A 23575-nucleotide genomic window follows, 5' to 3' on the forward strand; every position below is an offset into this window, starting at 1 on the left:
ATGAGAGAGAGCAATGAGGGGGTGGATATGCTCAAAATACACACATGCATGTATGAAAATGTCATAAGGAAACCACTATTATGTCATAGGCACCTTTAAAAACTTAAAAATAAACCCCCCACAGGCTTGAGTGAAAACTTTGGGAAGGCCCACTGATGTGTTCAAAGTTCATCTTAGGCCTATACACAATTCAGTGGCTAAGAGGGACAGATCTTTGAGGTGTGTGTGTGTGTGTGTGTGTGTGTGTGTGTGTGTGTGTGTGTGTAGGACAGGGGCAGTCCTTGGGACTTCACAGAGGATATACATGGTGAGAAGAGAGAGCACCCACAAAACTCATGAGTATATTCTAGACTCAGGAAGCATACCACTGGCCTTCCCAATAACATAACTACAATGTCATGATGGCTTCTAGGAAGGCCTTGAGGACACTACTGTAGGCTAAGAAAGGCATTCCCCCAAGGGGTATTTGTGCAGCACCTCAACTCTAGGCCAGGAACTGTGCACAGACACCCCTTGGTACCTCCAGACGGTGCCTGTGGGTAAGGAAGCCTAATGAGGAAGAGAACAGGGAAAGGGGGATGAAGAATTAGAGAGAGAGAGGCCAATGGTTTACCTTCATTTTCAGCAGCTGGTTCTCCATTTGAGCAGCCTCTAACTGCCTCTGCTTCTCCCGAAGCTTGTCCATGGATGCTTCGTAAGTCTGCTGCAAATGTCTGATTTGATCCTTGATGGTGCTATTTTCCAAAGTCACATCCACAAGGGTTTTCTGTTTGGGTGAAAATTAAAAACCCAGATCTAGTGGTGTGAGAACACACAGCAGTGGCATCCCATCCCGCAAGTCATGCTGTAGCAGCTCCCAGGCGGGAACCAGGGATTCCCACAGCAGCTGAGGCCTGTCCCACTGTGGTTTAGTGGACCACAGCCTTCCCTACAATCCCCAACAGCTGTAGACTATTAAACTTGCCACTGCTTAGGATGGGAAGCTAGATTAAATGGAATCTTTCTCAAGGAAAATGCTCATAATACTATCATTTCATAAGGCAGGGGGGCATGGAGCGGGTATAAAACAGTCAACACAGGCCAATCCCATTCCTAAATCCAGACCCTTTCACTCCATGAGAGAACTGAGATGTATTTCTATTTTGTTGTTTCCTTGTCTTTTCCATATTTCCATGATGAAATTAAAAAAAAAAACAAGCATTTTAGAGAATAGTGATAAAGTGAACAACCTTGCCTGACAAGTGTGGAGAGCCTGTAAGGGGGCTGGGGGTGTGGTTCAGATGGTAGAGGGCTTGGTTACTGTGCTGCTGCTTAGTCAACTAGACACAAGCCAGGGGCATCTAGGAAAGGGGGGTCTCAACTGAGAAAATGCCCCCATCAGACTGGCCTGTGGGCAAGCCTGTGGTGAATTTTTCTTGATTGATAACAGATGTGAGAGGATGCACGGCTCACTGTGGGCTGTGCTGCCCCTGGGCAGGTGGTTCTGAGTTATATGAGGAAGCAGGTTGAGCAAGGCAGTAAACAGCAGTCCTCCATGATCTCTGCATCAGCTCTTGATTCCATGTCCCTGCCTTGCTTAAGTTCCTGCCCTGACCTCTTTCGAAGATGGACTGTGATGTAGAAGTGTAAGCCGAATGAACTCTTTCCTCCTCAGGTTGCTTTTGGTCAAGATGTTTTATCACAGCAAAACAAAGCAAACTGGGGAACTTAGCATGCACACTGTCCAGAGTTCCATTCCAGCGCTGCATATACAACAGTATATGCAGATACAGGCTCAGGCCTGTAATCATAACACTCAACAAGTAGAGTCAGGAAGGTCAAATTCAAGGTCATCCTGGGCTACATAGTGAGTTTAAAGCCAGCCTGAGCTACTTGTCAGGAGAAAAAAAATGCTGTTGACTGTCTGCTGCTCCAGGACACTCAGGTGGGCAGAACTAATTAGATTAATAATGCTGTTGTTTGTTGCTTCTATTTCTATTTAATTAGAGAGAAATGATTTACATAATCCCCAGATTCTCCACCACTGGACACTGGGGTGTCGGCATTATCTGCAACTTCAGATTGCAAGACTCAGAACCTGGTGCCAGATGGTGTGATAGAATATTCTTTTTGTACACTGTGAAGATGTATCTTTGCCAAGGCACCTTTTGATTGGTTTAATAAAAAAGCTGACTGGCCAATAGCTAGTTAGGTAGAGGTTAGGTTGGACTTGTGATGGGGATGGCTCAAGGAAGAAGGAGAGAGTCACTAGCCAGACACAGAGGAGATGCCTAGGAGATGAACATGCCGTGATTAAAAACAAAAAACAAAACAACAGCAACAAAAACATGCCAGGTGGTAGAGTGTAGATAAGAAATAAGTTGTAAGAGCTAGTTAGAAAAAAGCCTAAGCTATTGGCCAAGCATTTACAATTAATAATAAGTCTCTGTGTGGTTATTTGGGGGCTGGCTGGCAAGACAGATCTAACTGGTGGGCCAGAGAAAGTCTGCCTACAAGATGGCATGTCTATCTCCTCTGTCCTCTGATGGATGACTGGTCTCTGAAGATTCCTCACCCCTCAACAATATACCTAAGCCCATATGAATCACTTTAGAAACTGTCAGTAGAGGTAAAAAGTTACCAAAGGAAACACTGAGGCCATGGGAAGATTCCAGGAGCTTCAGAAGACATCTAGCCTAATGTCCAAGTCCTTCTGGGAAAAAAAAAATGGATGCACAAACACTTAGCCTTGACCGATTTATCTAATCCTGTCTCTGCCACTAGCTAGATAATGTCATTGATCTCTGCTGACCTCAGTTTATCCAGAGAAGTCAGGATTTGGAGCCCAACTCCACAGTTTGCCCAGCTCTGTCTTTCTACATAATGAAGTCAAGAGTCTGGTCTCTGTCAGTAGTGACAAACGTGAGTAGAAAGGACAAGTGGAAGAGGCTGGAATCTTGCACAAGTTAGAAGCTGATGACCTTCAGACATGACTGATGATGTAATCTTCCAGTTGCATGGCTCTGTTGGAAACTCAGGATTGAGACTAGGGGCCCTTGGGTTAGGGATTCCCTGTTCTAATAAGTGACCTATGAGGTAAATGCCTAGATTGTCAACCAACAAACACATGAGAAAAATTTATCTAAAACTAACTATATTGTTCTTCTGGGGAGAAAAACCCAGAGCCACATAGAGATATGAGCAGGTAGAAACTCAGGTGGGGCAGAGCCTTCTCTAGTGGGCTGAGGAGAGAAATGATTTCCAAGAGAGAAGGGAAAAGGGCTTTGGCAATCTCCCTTCAAGATAGGAAGAGGGAACAAAGGGCTCCTGGATAAACCAGGGGCTTGGCCTGAGGCCAGGGGGAAGCTGGCATACACAAAAGGGAGCCAGGAAAAGCATGGGACTGCAGCCCAACCAGAAATGGGCATCCCAGACAAACCCAAACACAGCCCCACCCCACCCACTGCTGGAAGCTGGCCGACCTTTGTTGCCTCTGGGGCTCCATCAACTATGGCCGGTGAATACTAAGTTCTATGGGAAATGGAGGAGCCCAGTATGATGGCCTGTTTGCTTATCCACAAAACTATTTACACAGGACCAGAAAGGATTAGAAGTGAGTGGGTTGAACGTTTAAGAGGCATAAAAAGATAAGCCAAATAAACTCGGGGATGACAGAAACGGTTGTATGTTTGGAAAGTAAGACCAAGGGCTTGCTCTGAACATCTTCAGATGAACTTGCATGCTGGGCAGGAAACCTCTTGGTTGGAAGAGTAAAGAGTGAAAACCCTTCAATGGATAGCTCAGAGCCCATCTCTGGTAGGTCTTAATTAAGAGTGTCTATCTACTGAGAACGTCCTCATTCTCTGGAACACACATGATTCTTTACAATGTAAAGTCATTCCTAAATCAAAAAAAAGTGTTTCCTGTGAGAGCTGCTTCCCATGAAAGGATGCATATTGACTTTGGATAAATATGTCTTGTCTGAAACCAAATCAAGTGGGACTTCCTGACACACCAGAGGTACAAGGAGAAGGTAGTCGATGTGTGGTGTAAACACAGAGGACCACTTAGGTACCTGGAGAGCAGGAGACAAGGCCATCCCAGAGCTGAGCCTCAAACCCCTCCTTGACACAGGAACCGGACAGAGGCTCACATTTCCACTGGAAGCATTTCCTCTGACTTCCTCCCCACCTTCCAGTAACTGCATTTACCAACTTCCATGCCTGTGCTTAAAGGCCATTACTGACCACAGGGCATTCTGTGACTTTTCTGCAGACAGGCTCCACTCCCGCTTAAGCTCACTGCCCTACAGAGAGAAGGTTCCCCGCTAAGGGGAAGCAGAGGAGTAAGTACCTGCAGGCCAACAGAGTCCGCTGCCAATGCTGAGTTCATGGCGTTGAAGCTATCCAGGGCTGATGACTGCGCTTGGATGTGACTGTCTAGGTAGTCCTGCTGAGCGTGGGAAACCTGGGGAGAGGAAGACAGTGACTCTAGACCAACCCACACCCCACAGACTCTAGGGAGGGTGATTTTCTGAGAGTAGCCACATCTACTTCAGTAATATTTACGGTAAAACTATAGATCACAAAGCAGCATCTGGAGCCGGGAGCTAGCTTAGTCGGTAAAGAACTGGCCAGGAAAGAGAAAATACATGGTCTTTTTCTTGGTGTGTATTTCAAATTCTATTTTTTAACTATTACAAATGATGCTAAAAAAATTAGTTTTATCCATATGTCATTTTGCATGTGAGAGAGCTTATCTGTAAAATAAATTCTTTTTTAATTTTTTTTAAAAATTTTTATTTATTTATTTATTTTGGTTTTTCAAGACAGGGTTTCTCTATGTAGCTTGGAGCCCTTCCTGGAACTCACTCTGTAGACCAGGCTGACCTTGAACTCAGGTAGGTAGATCTACCTACCTCTGCCTCCTGAGAGCTGGGATTAAAAGCATGTGCCACCACTGCCCCGGCTATAGAATAAATTCTTACCAATGGAATTTGAGGTCTGGCTTGGTAATCCCAAATTGGTAGAATGCACAAGGCCTGGGGTTTGAGCCTCATCACCCTGTAAACCAGGCATGGGGGTGCACACCTGTAATCCCTTTGCTGCAGAGGTGTAAACAGAATGAGGAGTTCAAGTTCATATGAAGTTGAGGCCACCCTGGACTACCCAAGACTTCATCTTTCAAAAAATTAAAATATATCTTTTTTTAAAGTAGGCCATTAACCAGAACCGATCTGGGTAGGGGCTAGATGGCCAAGCCATCTCCCAGCAGTTAAGAGTGTGTAATGCAACTCTAAGGGAGATTATTAGACATTTCTTCTTTAAATAATAAAGTTCAGTCTGTGACTCAAGAAAATGTCCTGTCAGTCCATTTAAAGTATGACTCCGTTCACAAGAAGCATGAGCTATTCAAACATCTCCAGGCCAGTGAGCACAAGCTCCAAGCCCTGACATCCTTTCACGGCCATTATGCCGAAGCATGGACTTACGGACAGGTGGACTCACCGACAGGTCTTGGGTGAGCTGTCGAATCTTCTGCCTCATCTCATCGTAGTCTCCATACATCCGCTTCCTCACCTTCTCCAAAGTGGCCCTCACCTGCAGCCACAAGAACGCTAGTTAGACATCAAGTCATAATAGTTTCATGAAAGATACTGGAAACTTTATTAATAAGAGAAAGGCCCACCAAAAAAAATCTTAAGAAAGGCCGGGCCATGGTGGTACATGCCTTTAATCCCAGCACTCAGAAGGCAGAGCCAGGCAGATCTCTGTGAGTTTGAGGCCAACCTGGGCTACAGGGTGAGATCCAGGACAGGCACCAAAGCTATAGAGAGAAACCCTGTCTCAAACAAACAAACAAACAAAAAACTTAAGAATAAGATGTGTAGCAAATTAAGTGACAAGACCACTTTTAACATCTAGTTAGAAACAATGGAAATGAGCCAAACGATAATGTGTATTATCAATGAGGGTAAGGACTAATAAACATTAAGTTACCCAAGCAAAAATCTGAAGCACAACTGCTTGATAAAACTCACCATCACTGTCAAACACCGTTTGAACAGTTTACCCCTTCCAATCACATGTTTTTACAAGCAGGAAGTTTTTAACTAATCAACTGTAAACACATGGGTACGAGGATAAAAACACTCCAAAGCAGGCAGCAACCTCTAATTTTCTCTCTCTGCTCCAAATGCCAAAAAGCAATTAAATGTCTAGAATGCAAGGTGGAAAAATGTGAGGCCTGAAGGGGCCATAAATTCAGATGTCAGTTTCTCAGTAATTAGCAACAGAACATACACTGGGTGTAACTAAGAGGAAAGTGGACCCCAGCTCCTCACTCACACAAACACTGTGCACGTCTGGTCTGGAGCGTTAAGTGGGAAGCTGCTATACAACCCTGTTTCCTCATTTTCTGGGGTCCTTAGATGTTTGGTAAACTTCTTGGGAGTCCCCCAACAGATGGAGAAGTCTGGAGGCAGCTTCCTCCAGGCAAATGCTAGGCTGTCTAGCTTACAAAGGGCTAAAGGGAAGCAGTTTGGTTGAAATGCAAATGTTTAGGAGCAGTGCTGGAAGAGTCTTGATACTGAGGGTCTGTTTGTGGAAGAAACTCCTTGTGCTTTTGGGGGGTTTGTTTTCACTTTCTTGTACTAGGGATTTGAACTCAGGGCCTCAAGCATACTAGGCAAAAATTCTAACAGTGAGGTACATTTTGTTTTAGAATGGATATTGGTAGAGAGTTAGAAGAGAGGAGTCAAGACCTCAAGTATTCCCCAGATGAGGTGTTTTTGTTTTTGTTTTTGTTTTAAGATTTATTTTTTAAGTGTGTGTGTGTGTGTGTGTGTGTGTGTGTGTTTGTATGTATGTGTGTGTGCACACATGCACATGTGTGTCAGGAGAAGCCAGAAGAAGGTGTATATCTCTTAGAACTGGAGTTACAGACACTTGTGAGCTGCCTGACATGGGTGAGTGCTGGGAATCAAAATTGGGTCCTCAGCAGTAGGAACTCTGAACCCCTAAGCCACCCCTCCAGCCCCTCCCCAGATGAGTTCTAATAGCTTACTTTCTTGCCATTGACCACAAACAACTGGGAAGAAGAGGCTCAAAGCATGAGCCTTCATTCTAGGGGTGAATAACTCCTTATCACCCCAGCTGGCTCCTGTGCTGTCACCAGAGGTGAATGGGCAGAATCTTTAGCTGGGTGTTGCTCTCACTGGAGGGTGTAGGAGGCCAACAAGGCCAGGGTGTCTCCCATCAGGGAGCAAGGGCAACAAACTCATAAACACACTGAGGAATGTGAAGGCCGGGATGGATCTAAAACCAGCCATTGAAGGTGGGACCTAGAAATTAACTTTGTATTGCAGATCACGGTGGAGGGTAGGAATTTTGGGTCAGAACCAGTTCTGTGATTTCATCACATGTCATTTATAGCAAGGATTAGGCTGGACCTGCTGTATTTGTCGTGGGAAACTTAGGAGTCTCAGCTCTACTGAGAAGGCTTACCTCTAAAGCGATCCCAAGCTATACAGAGCATATAAATGAAGAAGTTCTAAATAGTTCCTTGAGAAAGTCTGCATTGTTAAAAATCAATCTGGGGTGCTGGAGAGATGGCTCAGCAGTTAAGAGCACTGGCTGCTCTTCCAGAGGCCCCGGGTTCAATTCCCAGCAACCACATGGCAGCTCACATTTGTCTTTAACACCAGTTCCAGGACTTCTGACACTTTCACATAGACATAAATGCAGGCAAAACACCAATGAACATATAAATAAATAAATAAATAAATAAATAAATAAATAAATAAATAGTGTGTGTACACACACACATCTGGGATCTAACATTCTGCATGATTAAAAACTATCTTTGAGAGGCCAGATAACTGACTGGTGGTTGTAATACTGTGTGTGTGTGTGTGTGTGTGTGTGTGTGTGTGTGTGTGTGTGTATTCATGTGCACATTCACATGCGAATATGTGTGTGGTATATGTACCTGTTCTTGTGGGTGATACATGTATGTATATGGGTGTGTATACATATGTGTGCACATGTATGGAGGCCAGAAGTTAACATTAGGTATCTTCCTTGATCATTCTCCTGCTGTGGGATGTTCTGTATGCTGTGAATGTGTTGCTCTGATTGGTTGATAAATTAAAAGCTGATTGGCTAGTAGCCAGGCAAGAAGTATAGGCGGGGTAAACAGACAAGGAGAATTCTGGCAACAGGAAGGCTGAGTCAGGAGACGCCAGCCCACTGTCTAGGGAGCAGCATGTAATGGCACACAGGTAAAACCATGGAAAACATGGCAACATATAGATCAACAGAAATGGGCTGAGTTTAAGTGTAAGAGCTAGTCAGTAGTAGGCCTGAGCTAATGGTCAAACAGTTTTAATAAATATAAGCTTCTGAGTGACTATTTTATAAGCTGTTGCAGGGTCCGTGGGGCTGGGCAGGACCAGAGAAAACTTCAGCTATACTCTCCACCTTATTTTTTGAAGCAGGGTCTCTCATTGAACTTGGAGCTCATCTATTCAGCTACAATGTCTGGCCAGGGAGCTGCAGGGATCGTCCTGTGTCTACCCCACCAGTACTAGAGTTACAGATGCCAGCAACCACACAGTTTTTACATAGATACTGGGGATCTGGACTCTCAGGTCCCCAGGCTTGTGCAGTAGGCACTTTATGGACTGCACCATCTCCCAGCCCATGGATTTGTTGTGTTAAAAAAAAAAACAAGCAAACTCATAGACAGTAGCTAAAACAACATGGCTTTGCACATCATCTATCCCAAACCAAATGAGGCTCACAAAGCTGGAGGTTTTGACCTCAGGGATGAGAGTCCACCTATAGATAAGTAAACTGAGCCCTAGAGAGGACAAAAGGCCACACTAAGAGGAACCTGGGTCTGATATGGAAGCAGAAGCAATGAGCTCCCAGGCCTGGGGAACTTCTCCGGCCCAGTGTGGACCTTTGCTTCCGCCAGCACTGAGCTGTGGGGCTGTGTTTGGAACCCATGGGTATCAGAGCGGTTCATTTCTTCTCTCATCTAACTAGTCTGGTTTGAGCTTAGCAGCATCAATCAGAGTCATGTGGGTGGAAGGGATACTGAGTAGCACAGAAAGAAACCAACAGACAGCCATCAAAGTATTTGAAGAACATGATCCAAAAGGTTAACCACAGATCAGGTTGAATGGTGGAATGATGGCCAATTATTTTCTTCTTTATATACTTCTCCCAAACTTTCTCAACTTAAAAGATGCAAGGCAATACATTAAATACAAAGAAATTGCATTGATTCACGAAGACCGCACCCTTTCTACTGTAGCTGACTTCTCAACATGCATCTCAAGCCAAATCATCAGTGTGAACCTGTGAACCTGCCAGGTCTGCCTATGTTCCCTGTCAGTGATTGGTGTGGGATGGGCTATGTGACCATCCCTGGCCAAGATGCCTTGGAAGGGGCAGCCTAATGGGGGCAGGGCAACTTTAAAAACTTTCCAGAAGTGAGTGTCCTATTTTCTTTCTCCAAACACTGTCATGCATATAGAAGAGACCCAATCTTGAGGCTGAAGTAAGAAAAAGTCCAAAGAGATATAGAAAACCAGACCCAGAGCCTAGGTGAACCCTGCCCAGAATCCCCCCCATTCCCCCAACACTTCCAGACTCATCTCCAGGGAAGACACACTTCTTTCTGAGTTGGCGGTTCTCTTATGAGTAGCCAGTAACACCCACATTTATACAGTTGCCCAAACACATACATTATGTGTGTCTGGTATCTTATGCAAAACCACCCAAGAGCCTCCACACCACACCCAGCAGAGGCCCTGGGTCTCACGACCCCCCTGCCTGTAAGGAACAGCCACCCAAGAGAAGCTGGTTGAAGGATTATACTTAGGCCTTTAGCATCATCACAAAGAAATGGAGAAACATTTCCCTCCCAAATAAGACTTTCAAAATGCCTACTTAACATTCCCATCCACACTTTCCGACCCCACCCTCCTGTCTACTTCAAAGGACAGAAACACAAAATATCCCTGAGTAGCTCACGTCTTTGATGTAATTCATCTCTTCTTTCAGCTGATTGGTGGACCAGCCATACACAACCATTTCCTTCTGCTGGTTGGGATCCGATCTTCGCACCACACCGTAGACAACGCCCTGAGGAAGCTTCCTGGTGGACTCTCCATTGCTTAGTTCTGGAGGCTAGGAGAAGGCAGGAAGTGAGAAAAAGAATGTAAGTCTCACACACACAGCGATAATAAAGGCCACCCATGTATGATTAAGCAGGCTGTAACCAGCCCTGGGTGCCTGGACAGCAGAAGCAAGGGGGCAGAATGCCAGCTTGGCATCTGCTGACTACCTGGCTGGGGCTGCCTGCATCCTGGAGAAAGCATCAGTTGCTCACATCTATCAAGTTCTGGTCCACCATCCTCATTGGTAAGAACCGTCATTCCCCATTTTCCCAAGGGGAGATCCATTTCTAATCCTCATGAAGATGCCAGAGGAATTATGTCATGAAACCCTACACCAAGGTGACACTGTTTTCTGCCTTATACCAGTTCCTCTGCTGTCTTTAACTCCCTCACCAACCACATAGCCTGAAATGGGGGAAGTGAGGTTGACTGGCATCGGGTCGCGAAACTGTCCTATGAGGGCAGGGTTGACCCTGCGGCCAAGCTCTGAGGGAAAGAGGTGAAGTTGGCACACGTCCTGTTGTGTCCACTTATGAAATACTTCTGGAAAGCCAAGCAGAGGTGGTGTGACTCTAGCCCTGAAGAATCTTTCATTCTGCTTGGCTGGTCTTATTCCAGCACTTAAAGCTTGAATCATCAGTAAGCTGCAATTCAAAAGGACCATGTCCAAGTCTCACACAGCTTTGTAGGATGAAGGCTTCAGGAAGCAGGAAAAGGAAAAAAAAAAAGTGTTTTTGACCACCAAGAAAATTCCTTCCAATGTTTAATGTTCACAACTACTCACCAACACAGCCATTTCCTTCTACTTCATAGCTGAGGGCCCTGGAGTTCAAAGGGGCTAAATTATGGCTTGTGTGTGACCACACATTCACATTTAAACTAACCCTGTCTGGTCTTAAGCACGGTTGTTCCTCATACTGAGGGTTTGTTAGATGTGGGGAGATGGAGTAGGGACCTCCTCAAACATGAAAGGTCAAAGACAAAGAAAGAAAAATGGGGGTGAGAAACAGAGACAGAGAAAGGGGACAAGGGCCAGTGAAATGGTGCAACCAATAAAAGTCCTTGCCACCAAGCCCAATGACCTGAGTTTGATCCTCCGGATCTACATGGTGGAAGGCGAGAACTAACTTCTACAAGTTGTTTTCTGACCTCCACGTGGGCACAGTGGATCACTAGCCGTGGGCATGCAGGAGTATGTGCGCACATGCACACACACACACACACACACACACACACACACAGAGAGAGGTAGGGGGACTCAAAGAATAAAAAAAAGTAACAATATTTTTTAAAGAAGTAACTTGAGAGAGAGAGAGAGAGAGAGAGAGAGAGAGAGAGAACAAGACCCAGGCTGAGACTTCACACACAGATAAGTGGCCTCTGCTCTCCCTGGAGTTGACCCAGTATTTAGTCTACACCACAGAACTGTATAAGCAAGTCCCTCCATCACCGACTTTTCTTTCTTTCTTTTTTGTTTCTGAGACAGGGTCTCACTACATAGTCTTGGCTGTCCCGGAACTCACTCTGTAGACCAGTCTGAACTCCCAGAGATCCGCCTGCCTCTGCTTCCCCAGTGCTGGGATTAAAGACGTGTGCCGCCGCCACACTGGACTCTGTACCAACTTTTTCAATTACCCCTTTGTAGACTTTTCCCAGGAAATTGTTTGAAATACAAAACTGTAATTTGCATTTTAAATTATTTACTGTCACAAAATAATGATGACTGAAAGCATTCAAAGTCTGTAAAATCAAAAATAAAACCCAGAAAGATTCATGACAAACTGCTAACCACTTCTGAGGAGCAAACAGTGAAACACGTTAGAGGTGCTGGAGAACAAAAGGGCAGCTTTCTTCTTTATTCATTTATTTATTTTTCTTTGTTCCCTGCATTATTTGTGAGTACTTTTACCACAAGGACTTTTAAAGAAGGGAGGGAACACACTCAAATGCTTTTTACTATTCTGTACAAACTTGGGAAGAGGTGCGATGTGAGGATCTGAGACACTTGTGTTGGCTTCAGATAACAGCTTGACTATGTATGGGCCCCAGGCACCCGGATCCCATGGGTGCAGCTGCTACCCTTGAAATCTGTTTGTCAGTTTCAATGACTGGGCTGCTAAGTGGTTTGTGGTGGAGAGACACACTGGCGTTCAGATCCCCCAGTGGTGGAGGGGCACACTGGCGTTCAGATCCCCCCAATGGTGGAGGGGCACACTGGCGTTCAGATCCCCCCAATGGTGGAGGGGCACACTGATGTTCAGATCTCCCCAATGGTGGAGGGGCACACTGATGTTCAGATCTCCCCAATGGTGGAGGGGCACACTGGCATTCAGATCCCCCAATGGTGGAGGGACATACTGGCGTTCAGATCTCCCCAATGGTGGAAGGGCACACTGGCGTTCAGATCCCCCAGTGGTGGAGGGGCACACTGGCGTTCAGATCCCCCAGTGGTGGAGGGGCACACTGGCGTTCAGATCCCCCAGTGGTGGAGGGGCACACTGGCGTTCAGATCCCCCAGTGGTGGAGGGGCACACTGGCGTTCAGATCCCCCCAATGCTGGAGGGACACACTGGCATTCAGATCCCCCAATGCTGGAGGGACACACTGGCGTTCAGATCCCCCAATGGTGGAGGGGCACACTGGCATTCAGATCCCCCAGTGGTGGAGGGACACACTGGCGTTCAGATCCCCCAATGGTAGAGGGGCACACTGGCATTCAGATCCCCCAATGCTGGAGGGACACAATGGCATTCAGATCCCCCCAATTTGCTTGACTCGTAATTAGGAAAAGGAAAAGCTCCCATGAAACTCCCCACAGACCAGGAAACAGAGGCTGTTCTTCCGGCCCTGGGCCCCACCTAGTTCCTGAAAAACAGGCTGCCCACAATACTGAGGAGACACAGAGCACAGTAGTGTGCCCAGGCGACTGGTGGCCAGACCCAGAGGATGCCACCACCTGGGAGATGCGAACAATCCCAGCCCTGAGCAGTCTGAGGCAGGAAGACTGCTCTGAGTTTGAGATGAACTGGGGTTGCATAGTGAGTTCAGGACTCTTTGGGCTACAGAGTGAGCCACTGTCTCAACAGAGAAAAGGATTTATGTGCATTGGAAGATACCTAAAACACACCAAGTGAAAAAGAATAAATCTTACGTTCCTGCTATTTTTTTTTTAAGATTTATTTATTTAGCATCTATACACACTGTTCTGCTTGCTTGCATGTACCTGAACACCAGAAGAGGGCACCAGATCTCATTACAGATGGTTGTGAGGCACCATGTGGGTGCTGGGAATTGAACTCAAGACCTCTAGAAGAGCAGCTAGTGCTCTTAACCTCTGAGCCATCTCTCCAGCCCACATCCCTGCTTTTATTTTAAGAATGTGTGTGGAAAATTTCTATGCTGGGTGGTGGTGGTGCACACCTTTAATGCCAGCACTCAGGAGGCAGAGGCAGGCGGATCTCTGTGAGTTCGAGGCCAGCCTGGTCTACAGAGTGAGTTCTAGGACAGCCAGGGCTACACAGAGAAAGCCTGTCTTGGGAAAAAAAAAAGGAAAAGAAAGAAAATTTCTAAAAAGATACGATCCAAACCTTTGGTGACAATCTCCTCTGTGGGAACAGGAGGTCATCTTTTCCTCTGTGTCCTTTTGTGTGATGGCCTGATGTTGTTGCTGAATCATTGTTATGTAAACTTTTGAAAAAAGATTTATTTTGGAAGTGGACACAAAGTCCCACCCCTAGGAGCTACTGGCATTTAATAACAAGCGCTGAGAGTCCATTTTCTTTCAGGGTGTGACCCCTGGTAGGTGGACCACGCTCCAGGGGACAGTCTCACACCCAAGAATATTTGGACAGCACAAACTGGCCTGGATTGTTGTCTTTAATAAAGGAAGCCATGAAGTTGGGTAGACGGTGAAGTGGGGGTGGGCAAGGGAGGAGGTGGGGGAGGGGTGAATGTGATACAAATGCATTGTATGAATTCTCAAACAAGTTAATAAAATATTAGTTTTAAAGATTTTTTTTTTTTTTAGTTATCTGTATATGTGTGTATCTGTGTAGGGGTACATGTCCATGTGAGCACGGGTGTCCACAGAACCTAAAAGAGGGTGTCAGATCCCCTGGAGCTAGAATGGCTGGCAGTTGTGAACCACCCAATACGGATACTGGGAACTGAACTCAGACCCTCTGCAAGAACAGAAAATGTTCTTAACCATTAAGCCATCTCCCGAGGCCCCCTTTATTTCAACTTTCAAAAGGAAACTAAAAGTTATTAAAATGGCATCTAAATAAAAGACCTCCAGAAAAGGCCTTGGTCACAGGGCCCTGCTGAGAAGCAGGGCTAGCGGCATGGTGCTCCTTAGGGAAGAGGCTAGACCACGCAGGAAGGGGCTTGCACAGTGAAAGAGAAGGAGGAAGACGTTCGCTGCACAGTGATTTTTACTGCCCTAAAGTATTTCCTTTAGTCCTCACAACTCTACTATGTAAACATACTGGTTCATCCAGGGTGAGCACTCAGGTTCCTGTCTCTGTCTTTCCAAAAGTGAGCTCCTCCACCCATACTGCCTCTAGCCAGGGAAGAATCAGCAGGGAACTGGACCTCGCATGGCTATGTGGCATCCCAGAGTTTAAAGGGGCAGGGAGCCCAGCCCTCAAGTGCCAGAACCATTTGGAAGAAGGTGGCCAGAGATAGGGGCTCCCCACCTCACCCCCAGCCACCATGATACCCCGTTCCCTGCCTCATTCTTCTACCAACTCCTCTTCCCTCTGCCACACTGCCTAGCTGAGTCTCTTCCTCCAGAGTGACTTCTTTTACCCTTCAGACCCCGTGACCACAGCCAAGCCTGAGTGACTATGGGTGTCCTTAGGATCAGAGGCCTGCTCGGCTGGCAGCCACCAGTCCCAAAATAGCTAGGCCTCATCGGTCTTCTTTCCCACTCTAACTGCCGCAGCCTGCAGTGATGGACACGCTGGGACTCTCAGCAAATATTTACTGAATGAACAGGAGCTTAGGAAGCCAGGAGAGGCTCTGGGGAAATCGCCTCGAACATGCAAATACAGTCCAACTAGAGGAAACACCCTTTGTCTGTCCTTCTTAGAGCAAGGGACACACAGCAGCCTCGGCTACAACATGAAACCCTGAGAAGTCCCAAGACATCATGTTTTGAAAATACCAGCATGCTCGAGGTCAAGTGCTAGAGAACATAGAAAAACAGAATATGTTTGCAAATGTTTAAAGTTCTTTTCTTTTCTCTTAAAACATCCCTTTTAGGCATGATGAAAATTACTGTGGTGATACCAAAATGTAGTGTTTACCTTTGAGAGAAGCATACTGAAATATTTATGACATATTTCTTTATTTACGCAGGCGAAGGAAGTGGGCAGGATGTAGAGGAGGCAGGGCTGGCCTCGGGAGGAGGGCTACTGAGCCTGAGTCAAAGGCTAGTAGCTTGTTCCACATTTCGCTTTCCTTTGGTTCAAGTCTCAAACTCTCCACAGTTAAAAGAGCTTTTATAAAGCTTTAGAGTGCTGCTTTATATCTTTTAAAAAGCAGGGTTTAAATTATATATGGAGACTGGCAAGACGGCTCAGCTGGGGAAGGTGTGTGCTACCTAACCTGAAACCCCAAGTTCTATCCAGAAGGAAGTAACTGACTCCTGTAACTTGTCCTCTGACCTCCTCTGACCTCTTCATGTTTCCTCTCTCTCTCTCTCTCTCTCTCTCTCTCTCTCTCTCTCTCTCTCTCTCTCTCTCTCTCACACACACACACACACACACACACACCCCTCTTAAAAATAATAAATCAAATCTTTTAAAAAATAGTATGTGTATGTCAGACCTATTATGAATATGTTGGGGCTAAAACAATGCCAGGCAAAGCTCCTTGAAAACGAAAGCCCTGCCGGGCGGCGGCGGCACACACCTTTAATCCCAGCACTCGGGAGGCAGAGGCAGGCGGATCTCTGTGAGTTCGAGGCCAGCCTGGTCTACAGAGTGAGTTCCAGGAAAGGCGCAAAGCTACACAGAGAAACCCTGTCTCAAAAAACCAAACCAAACAAACAAACAAAAAACCCAAAAAACCTAAAGCCCTATACATGTCCAGACGAAAAGAAAGTTCTTACCACAGAAGGGAGCAGAGACAACTCACAAATTGGCATCCCATAAACCCCACATAAAATGCACAGGATGAAGAGCAGGCGCACACAGAAACACACAAAAAGAGGCTGCAATCAGTGATTTCCCATGAGCACTCACAGCTCAGAATTTACCTCGGGCTCTAGCTACAGCTGTTTTCCCTGGACCAGAAAAGGATAAGAAGCCAAAAAAAGTAACCCAGCCTAAAACTCTATACGATGCCCCAAGGGATTCACTGGCCATTGGGTTAGTGAGGCTAGTGATGAGGGCCTAGGGTTTCTCACCTCTTAAATATGTGATCTGCCAGCCCAGCAACCCCCACTAAGGCAGGGAGTGTATCTGTTATTCTCAATACCAGCATAGACAGTCAATAAACATGGGGAGGATTGCATGTGTGTACATATGTGTGTTCATGTGTGATAGGTGAGCATGTGGGTGCACATGTAGAGGCCAGAGGTGGACCTCAGGTGTCAAGCTCAGGAATACTGTTCACCTCCTCTGAGACACTGCTCTGACATTGTTTCATATGAGTGTAACAGCGTTAATACAGAGTTCCGCAGCTGAAGAAATGTTGGAGAGGGGCGAACCCTCTTGTGTTCTACAAGAGGAACCTGGATCACCCTGAGAGAGCTTGAGACAGCAGCATTGCAGAGGTTGATGAAGGTCCCAGGATTGGAACCTCGGGCCTCTTCATTGAGAGGCACGGACAGCTCCTGCACACTGTCACGGAGGCAGCCCAGCCCCAGCTGCATGAATCATGGTAGCACACCGGCTCACCTGGCAACAGCCAGGATGTTGTATAAACAGGCCCTCCAAGGACAAGAACCAGCAGGCTTGTTCAGCTACACTTTTAAAGGAAAGGGGCTATAAAACCTGCCGGTGGGGGTTTCCTCCTCTGACACACTACTGGCTCCAGGGATCCTGGACTCTGCACCCGTATGTATGCACACAGCCAATCTCCCTCTCTTAGCTTCTCAAATTAAAGAGTAATCTAAGGTCACTGAAGGACACATAATGCCCTTCCTATTGTGTTAGTAACTTCTGATAGTAGCGTCTCTTCCAGTTAGTCTATTAATATGCACATAATGAAGATTTCACTCATGATGAAGATTACAGAACCAGCTCCAACCAGATCCAAGGCTATGCAGTCACATTCTGGTTCAATGGGACATATCCATCTCTCTCTCCCTCTCTCTCTCTCTCTCTCTCTCTCTCTCTCTCTCTCTCTCTCTCTCTGTGTGTGTGTGTGTGTGTGTGTGTGTGTGTGTGTGTGTGTGTGTGTGTTTACTCACAGGATTACAGATTTGGGCAAGAATATGGATACAGACCTTCAGAGAGTTACAGAGTTCTTTGAAAATGTCGGATGACGTATCTAATTTCAAAATGATCTACTATCAGTTTTATTCCTAAAGTTTAACCATCTTTACAGACATTCCACATTTACCAATTCTTCTCCATGAAATCTGAGATAGGAACTCACCATTCCTTCTTCCACATTATTATGTTTATATATAAACAAAAAGCCAGGGGCAGTAGCACACACCTGTAATCCCAGTCCTTGGGAGGCAGAGGCAAGAAGATCAGGAGTTCAAGGCCAGCCTCAGCTACAAGAGACAAGCAAACAAACAAAAAGCAAAAAGAAAACAAAAAGCTAATTCATCTGAGTTGCTCAAACAATTTAAAGAACTTGCTAGGGGCCGAACTGTATCACTCCCTGATAAAAAGTATGTTGGAGTCTTAACTGCTAGTAACTTAAAATTCGACCTTACTTAGGATCACCTTAAAAGAGGGTTATTGAGAGTGGGCTCTACTCCACGACCACCAGTGATGCTGCTGTGGAGGAGCAAAATCACAACCCCAACACATGGGCTCAGGAGAGACAGAATCACCATCTTCCATTCCCTATCCTCACAGGCCATGCCAGGCCTGTCTAGTCCACCTCACAGGCCAGACACTGGAGAGGACACCACATCAACTCATTCACTCTTTTTAGAATGTTTTATTATTTTTAATTAGGCACGTGTCTATGTGTAGGTATGGACATGAATGTGCAAGGAAGGCCAGAGGTGTAGGACACCCCTGGGTTGGAACTAGAGGCAGTTGTGAACTGTCTGTCTCAGGTGTTGGGAAATGAACTAGTCCTCTGCAAGAAAGTTTATGCTCTTAACCACTGGGCCATCTCTCCAGCCCTGGCTCATTTATTCTTTACAGTAAGGCTGGAGCTGAATATCTTGGTAGCTATCTGAGAAAGAAGGTTCTAGAAAAACTGATCTCAGAGTCTAAAAGAGAAGGGATTGTGCTCTGGAGGAAATGAGGACAGAGGGACAGAGGGAATCTACTTAAGACAAGGTTTTTAGATCCCAGGGAAGGACAGGGACATCCCCCATCTCTCCCCTCCTCCACTAACCATCCTACCAATGTCTATTCCCTGTAATATCCCCAGATCCATGCCCAAGACTGACCCTACCAGGTTTCCTGGAAGCACATGAACCAAACTGGCTCTGGGGGAAATACACTCAGTGAATGAGCCTCAGAAAGGAACCCCCATTCTCACCAGGGATCAGGGCAGGGGACTGTCAGGTGCAGAGGGCCACAGCCAGACTATCTTCTAAATATGTGTGCCCATGTCCCATTCAAAGTTCCAAATGTTGCCCTAAAACTTTTTAAAATATGGAAATAGTACACACCAATAAACTATCATTGTTCTGGTGGATAGAAAAAGAATCACAAGTCAGCATGGCCTTCATCAGGATAGGATGCAGCTCACCAGTGAGGGCATCTCGAAGCCAGGTAAGGGGGAGTTCTCTAGGGTTGGAACTTTGCGGAGAGGGGAGGTAGGGGCAGGAAGGTCTTTGTAGAGATGGAAGGTGGGTCAGCAGGTCTTCAAAGAGGGTAATGCAGACCAGGTGATGGTAGGGTGATGCTCCAATTTATGGAGGAGAGTGGAATAACATCAGCAAGGATACAGAAGGAATGGCCCAAGAGGAAGAAGAGAGACAAGACAGTGCTTTGTGCATGGGAATGGATGCAAGACAGCTAGAGGGGGAGATGCCGAGGCCGTTGGATTCGACCTTCAAAAGGCAAAGGTGGTATTCAGCCACTCCACGTTATAGGCCAGACATGGTGGTGGGAACCTTTCCCATACTAGTTTAAATTTTTAAAGTGTTCGTGTGCATACATGGAGTGGGGGGCACATGCACATGTGTGCAGAAGCCAGGGAATGACCTCATGTGTCACCCTCAAGAACGCTGTCTACTACCTTTGAGAAGTTTTCTCCTTGACCTGGGGCTCACCAATTAGGCTAGACTGGCTGGCCAGCAAGCTCCAGGGACCCACTTGTCTCTGGCTCCCTAGTGCTGTGATGACAAGTGCACATCGCCATGCCCAGCACTTTTAATTGAGTGTTAAGCTTTAAACTTGGGTCCTCATGCACGTGATGCAAGAGCTTTACAAAACGAGCCATCTCCCCAGCCCTGCTTAGCTCCTCTGCTCTTCACAGCTGGACATCACCATGCCTGCTTACAGAAGAAACTAGCGTGTGCTTTCCAGAACTGGCGGCCAGCAGAACATAGTCTCAGACAGAAAAACAAAACAAAACAAAACAAAAACAAAAACAAACAAAAACTCTCAAGAGAAAGATTAGCAGGCAGGTGAGCATCTGCTTTAGAGTTAGGAAGCCTCCACAATACACCCCACCCCATGATCCCACGACTCCAGGAAAAGCCCTGACTATTGAACTTGCCTTGAGCATCCTCCCAACACATCTGTGCAATGGGACAAAATGTGACTTCTTCAACACTTCTGAGCTATGAAGCATTCCTCTCTGTGATGAACAGAGAACAGACAGAAGAACGGCCAGCAGGCAGTGGGTCTACGCATAGCCAGATGCCCACTGGCAGTATCTGCTTTGACTAAGGCCTGGCTGCCCTCAGCCAGATGCAGCTCTAACACCCTGAAAATCCTCTGGGAAGTTTCACTTCATTAGAAGTCAGTCAGACCATTTGACATCTTCAGACTTCCATGTCCTATCCAGCCTCAATCCCTGGCTTAGGAAACCATGGATTGCCCTTCAAAGGAACTAAAGTCATTTAGCCTGGGAATATCATGAAGAATGTTGGGTACCTAGCAATTTTGTGGCTCCCAGGGAGGGGCAGACACATGGCAACCACATCAGAAGAAGTGGCTCCTCTAGGGAACCCTTGGTTGGTATGTGAACCCTGCTCCCAGTGAGTCAAGCCCAGGAACCCAGCCAGGACATGGTATCAACGTCACTGTCTCCCCAGCGATCACTAGAACATCTGAGTGCTGCCACCACCCAAGAGCTTCAGTCCTGAAGAAACAGCCAGCCTCACCCTTCCCTCTACCCCAGTTCTCCTGTGGTGAGTCACCAGACTGTTACAGGTGGACACTTTGGAGCTCACACCTGGTGCCCCAGTGCCAGAGGCATTAAGGTGCATGACTCCGGAGCTCCCAACTCCTCAGAGCCTGGCTGTTCCTAAGTACCTGCTGTGGGCTATTTGAGGGTGTAAGGACAGGTCCTGCTTCGATATAAATATAGGAAGGTTCCGAGAGAGAGAGAGAGAGAGAGAGAGAGAGAGAGAGAGAGAGAGAGAGAGAGAGAGAGAGAGAGAAATCAAGAAGACATTAAGAAGGTCAGAAATGATATTCTCGTAAAGGTTAGTGTTGAGGTTTTTAAACCATTTCTTCTTAACTTTCTCCCATATGTCACTTGACAAATGAACCAGGAATTGCTCCTAACAGTAGGATCTCTGAAGGCCAGGACTCTTCTAACTTTCCAATGATGTCACAGAAGAGCAGCCACTTGGTCGTGGGGAATTTGAGGAAGTATCTCCCAGAAAAAAAGACAAATAAATCCAAAAGCCTATACTGAGACTCAGGGCGGATGACAGAACTTCGTTTGGGGACTAGAGTTATTTTATTCTGATTGCTAAGGCAGTTGGAAATTCCACCACTGAAGGAGTGACATGCTCTTTCCTAGCCCAACAACTTATATTACTTTTATGTGACTTAATTCGGAAGTGGGATCGTTCCTGCGTATGTCTTCCACCTTTATTGATAAAAGTCCTCTGGGAAAGGCCCTTTCTTTCTCTTAAAGTCTCGAGCTATTCTGTGGTTTCTCAATGGTGCAGGATCTGGCTTCTTCTTGTCATTTTTCTTTTTCTTTACATTTTTAAATATTTATTTATGTATTGTATATATGTGTGTGTGTATGTATATACATGTGTGTTTGTGTACATTCCATGCTATACATGTGGAAGAAAAAGGACAACTTGGGGGAATCAGATCTTTCTTTCAATCATGCATATCCTAGGGATCAAACTCAGGTTGTCAGGCTTGGTGGTAGATGTCTTTACCGGCTGGGCCCTCTCACTGACCCCTCTACTCCCTACCCCCATGGGCCGCTTATAAAAGAGAGCTTTCTGCTGACTGCTCTGAGTATACATGTCATTTTCATCCAATTGTAATCATAATGGAGTTGGAATTATCATGGTGACATACAGAATGGATATATTCTGTTATGGACTTTCTCTCCCCAAATAGATGGTTCCCCATTGAATGAATATCTGTCATAAAAATATTCCTTTGAGCTAGGTGCACGCCTTTAACCCAGCACTCGGGAGGCAGAGCCAGGCGGATCTCTGTGAGTTTGAGGCCAGCCTGGGCTACAGAGTGAGTTCCAGGAAAGGCGCAAAGCTACACAGAGAAACCCTGTCTCGAAATATTCCTTTGACTTCTAGTGCAAGCTATAGCAATATGCACATGATCTCGGATAAAATGACCCTGTCGATGTCTTTAGCAATTTGCATAAAGCTATTCGTACTTTTCATTTCAACCTTTGACACTTCTTCTCTCTATAAATAGAAGTAATGCCTGATGTTTAGTTATAGGAAAAGAAAAGAAAAAAAAGCCACTGCCTTAACTAATTTGGAAAGTGCTCTTCAAGACAAAAGATGGGCGGGCACACAACTTGAGTAGGAACTCCACAGCTAACACTCAGACTCTCCCCTCGGGAATGTGGATTCTTCTATGAGGACAACCGCTCCAGGCACCTTCCACTGCAGCTCTCAGAAACGCCTTGTTCCCTATTACTTTACCACGCACACAGACACAGACACCACGGCCCTGACGCCATCATCCACTCTGCACTAGGCTTCCTCCTCCACCTTTCCCAGATGCCATCGGCTCTAAAGAGAACAGAGAGAGTGAGGACAAAAAGGGGGGAAGTCGATGCCCCCCAACAAGAGGACCCCACTCAGTCCTGGTAATCACAAGGGTCCAGTAGCTGCAGCCTCACTGCCACGTTCTATTGTTACGAGCTTTAGCGCTGTGATGGCTAACACTGACTGTCAACTTGACAGGGTCTAGAATCACCTAGGACATCAAGTACTAGGTACATCTGTGAGGGAGTTTCTAGATTGGGTAAACTGAGGTAGGAATTCCCATCCTGACTGTGTGTGTCACTGTCCCATGGGGTAAATTAAAGGGAGAGAACAAGCTGAGCACTGTTTCCATCTCTCTCTGCTTCCTGATGGCAGATGCACTGTGCCCAGCTGCCTCGGGTCCCTGCCACCACGGCTTCCACACCTTGATGGGCTGTACCCTTAAACCATTAGCCCGAAGTGAATGCTTCCTTCCTCAAGTTGTTTTTATCCCAGTTTGCCACAGTAATGAAAGAAACATAATGAATATACTACCAAGCATTTCCTCTGCTGAATGTTCATAGCTACGGGGAAGCGGAAAGAACTCTTCAATCACATTTCACATGCATAAAAATGAAATCCATCCAAAAGCTAACATAGGGCTCATAGTCCAAATTCAATGAGTTTATCAACATGTCTGCTACAATTTTGGGGGCCCAAGATCTACCCAAGGTCTGTTCATAACATTTCACATTTAGTTTCTTGTCTAACTTACCAACAACAGAAGTTAATCCTGTTTTTAAGACCATCAAATTCGTGGTAAGGAATTCAGGCCAATCATTCTGTAGAATGTCCTGCATTCTGGACCTTTCTGTTCCCTTATCATTAATTCAGTTACACAATTCAGCTTGAAGATTACACAGCCTGGTGTGTACTTCTTAATCACATCACTTCGGAAGTCCCCTAACAGAGGGTTGTCATCTGCTGGTAATGCTGGGTTGGGTCCCTGGGATGAAATTTTACTCTAAGGTTCACGGTCCCTTTGCAGCCTATACTTTAAGACCACATGAATATCCTCATTCAGTGAATATTTAACTAACTAGTTTCTTAACCATTGA

General features: G+C 46.0%; 1 protein-coding gene across 1 annotated transcript in view; it reads right to left on the reverse strand.

Moving 5' to 3' along the window:
- The window catches only part of LOC118588046 (myocardial zonula adherens protein), a 92469-nt gene that overhangs the window by 53076 nt on the left and 15818 nt on the right, over window positions 1–23575 (reverse strand). The window contains exons 3-6 of the mRNA XM_036194336.1: window positions 10023–10178; window positions 5487–5579; window positions 4333–4446; window positions 614–766 (exon numbers count right to left, since the gene is read on the reverse strand). Of these exons, the coding sequence (XP_036050229.1) occupies window positions 614–766; window positions 4333–4446; window positions 5487–5579; window positions 10023–10178 (516 nt within the window). The remainder of the gene's footprint in view (window positions 1–613; window positions 767–4332; window positions 4447–5486; window positions 5580–10022; window positions 10179–23575) is intronic.

Source organism: Onychomys torridus, chromosome 7 (genome assembly GCF_903995425.1).
Source record: "Onychomys torridus chromosome 7, mOncTor1.1, whole genome shotgun sequence".
In the NCBI taxonomy this organism is placed as follows: domain Eukaryota; kingdom Metazoa; phylum Chordata; class Mammalia; order Rodentia; family Cricetidae; genus Onychomys; species Onychomys torridus.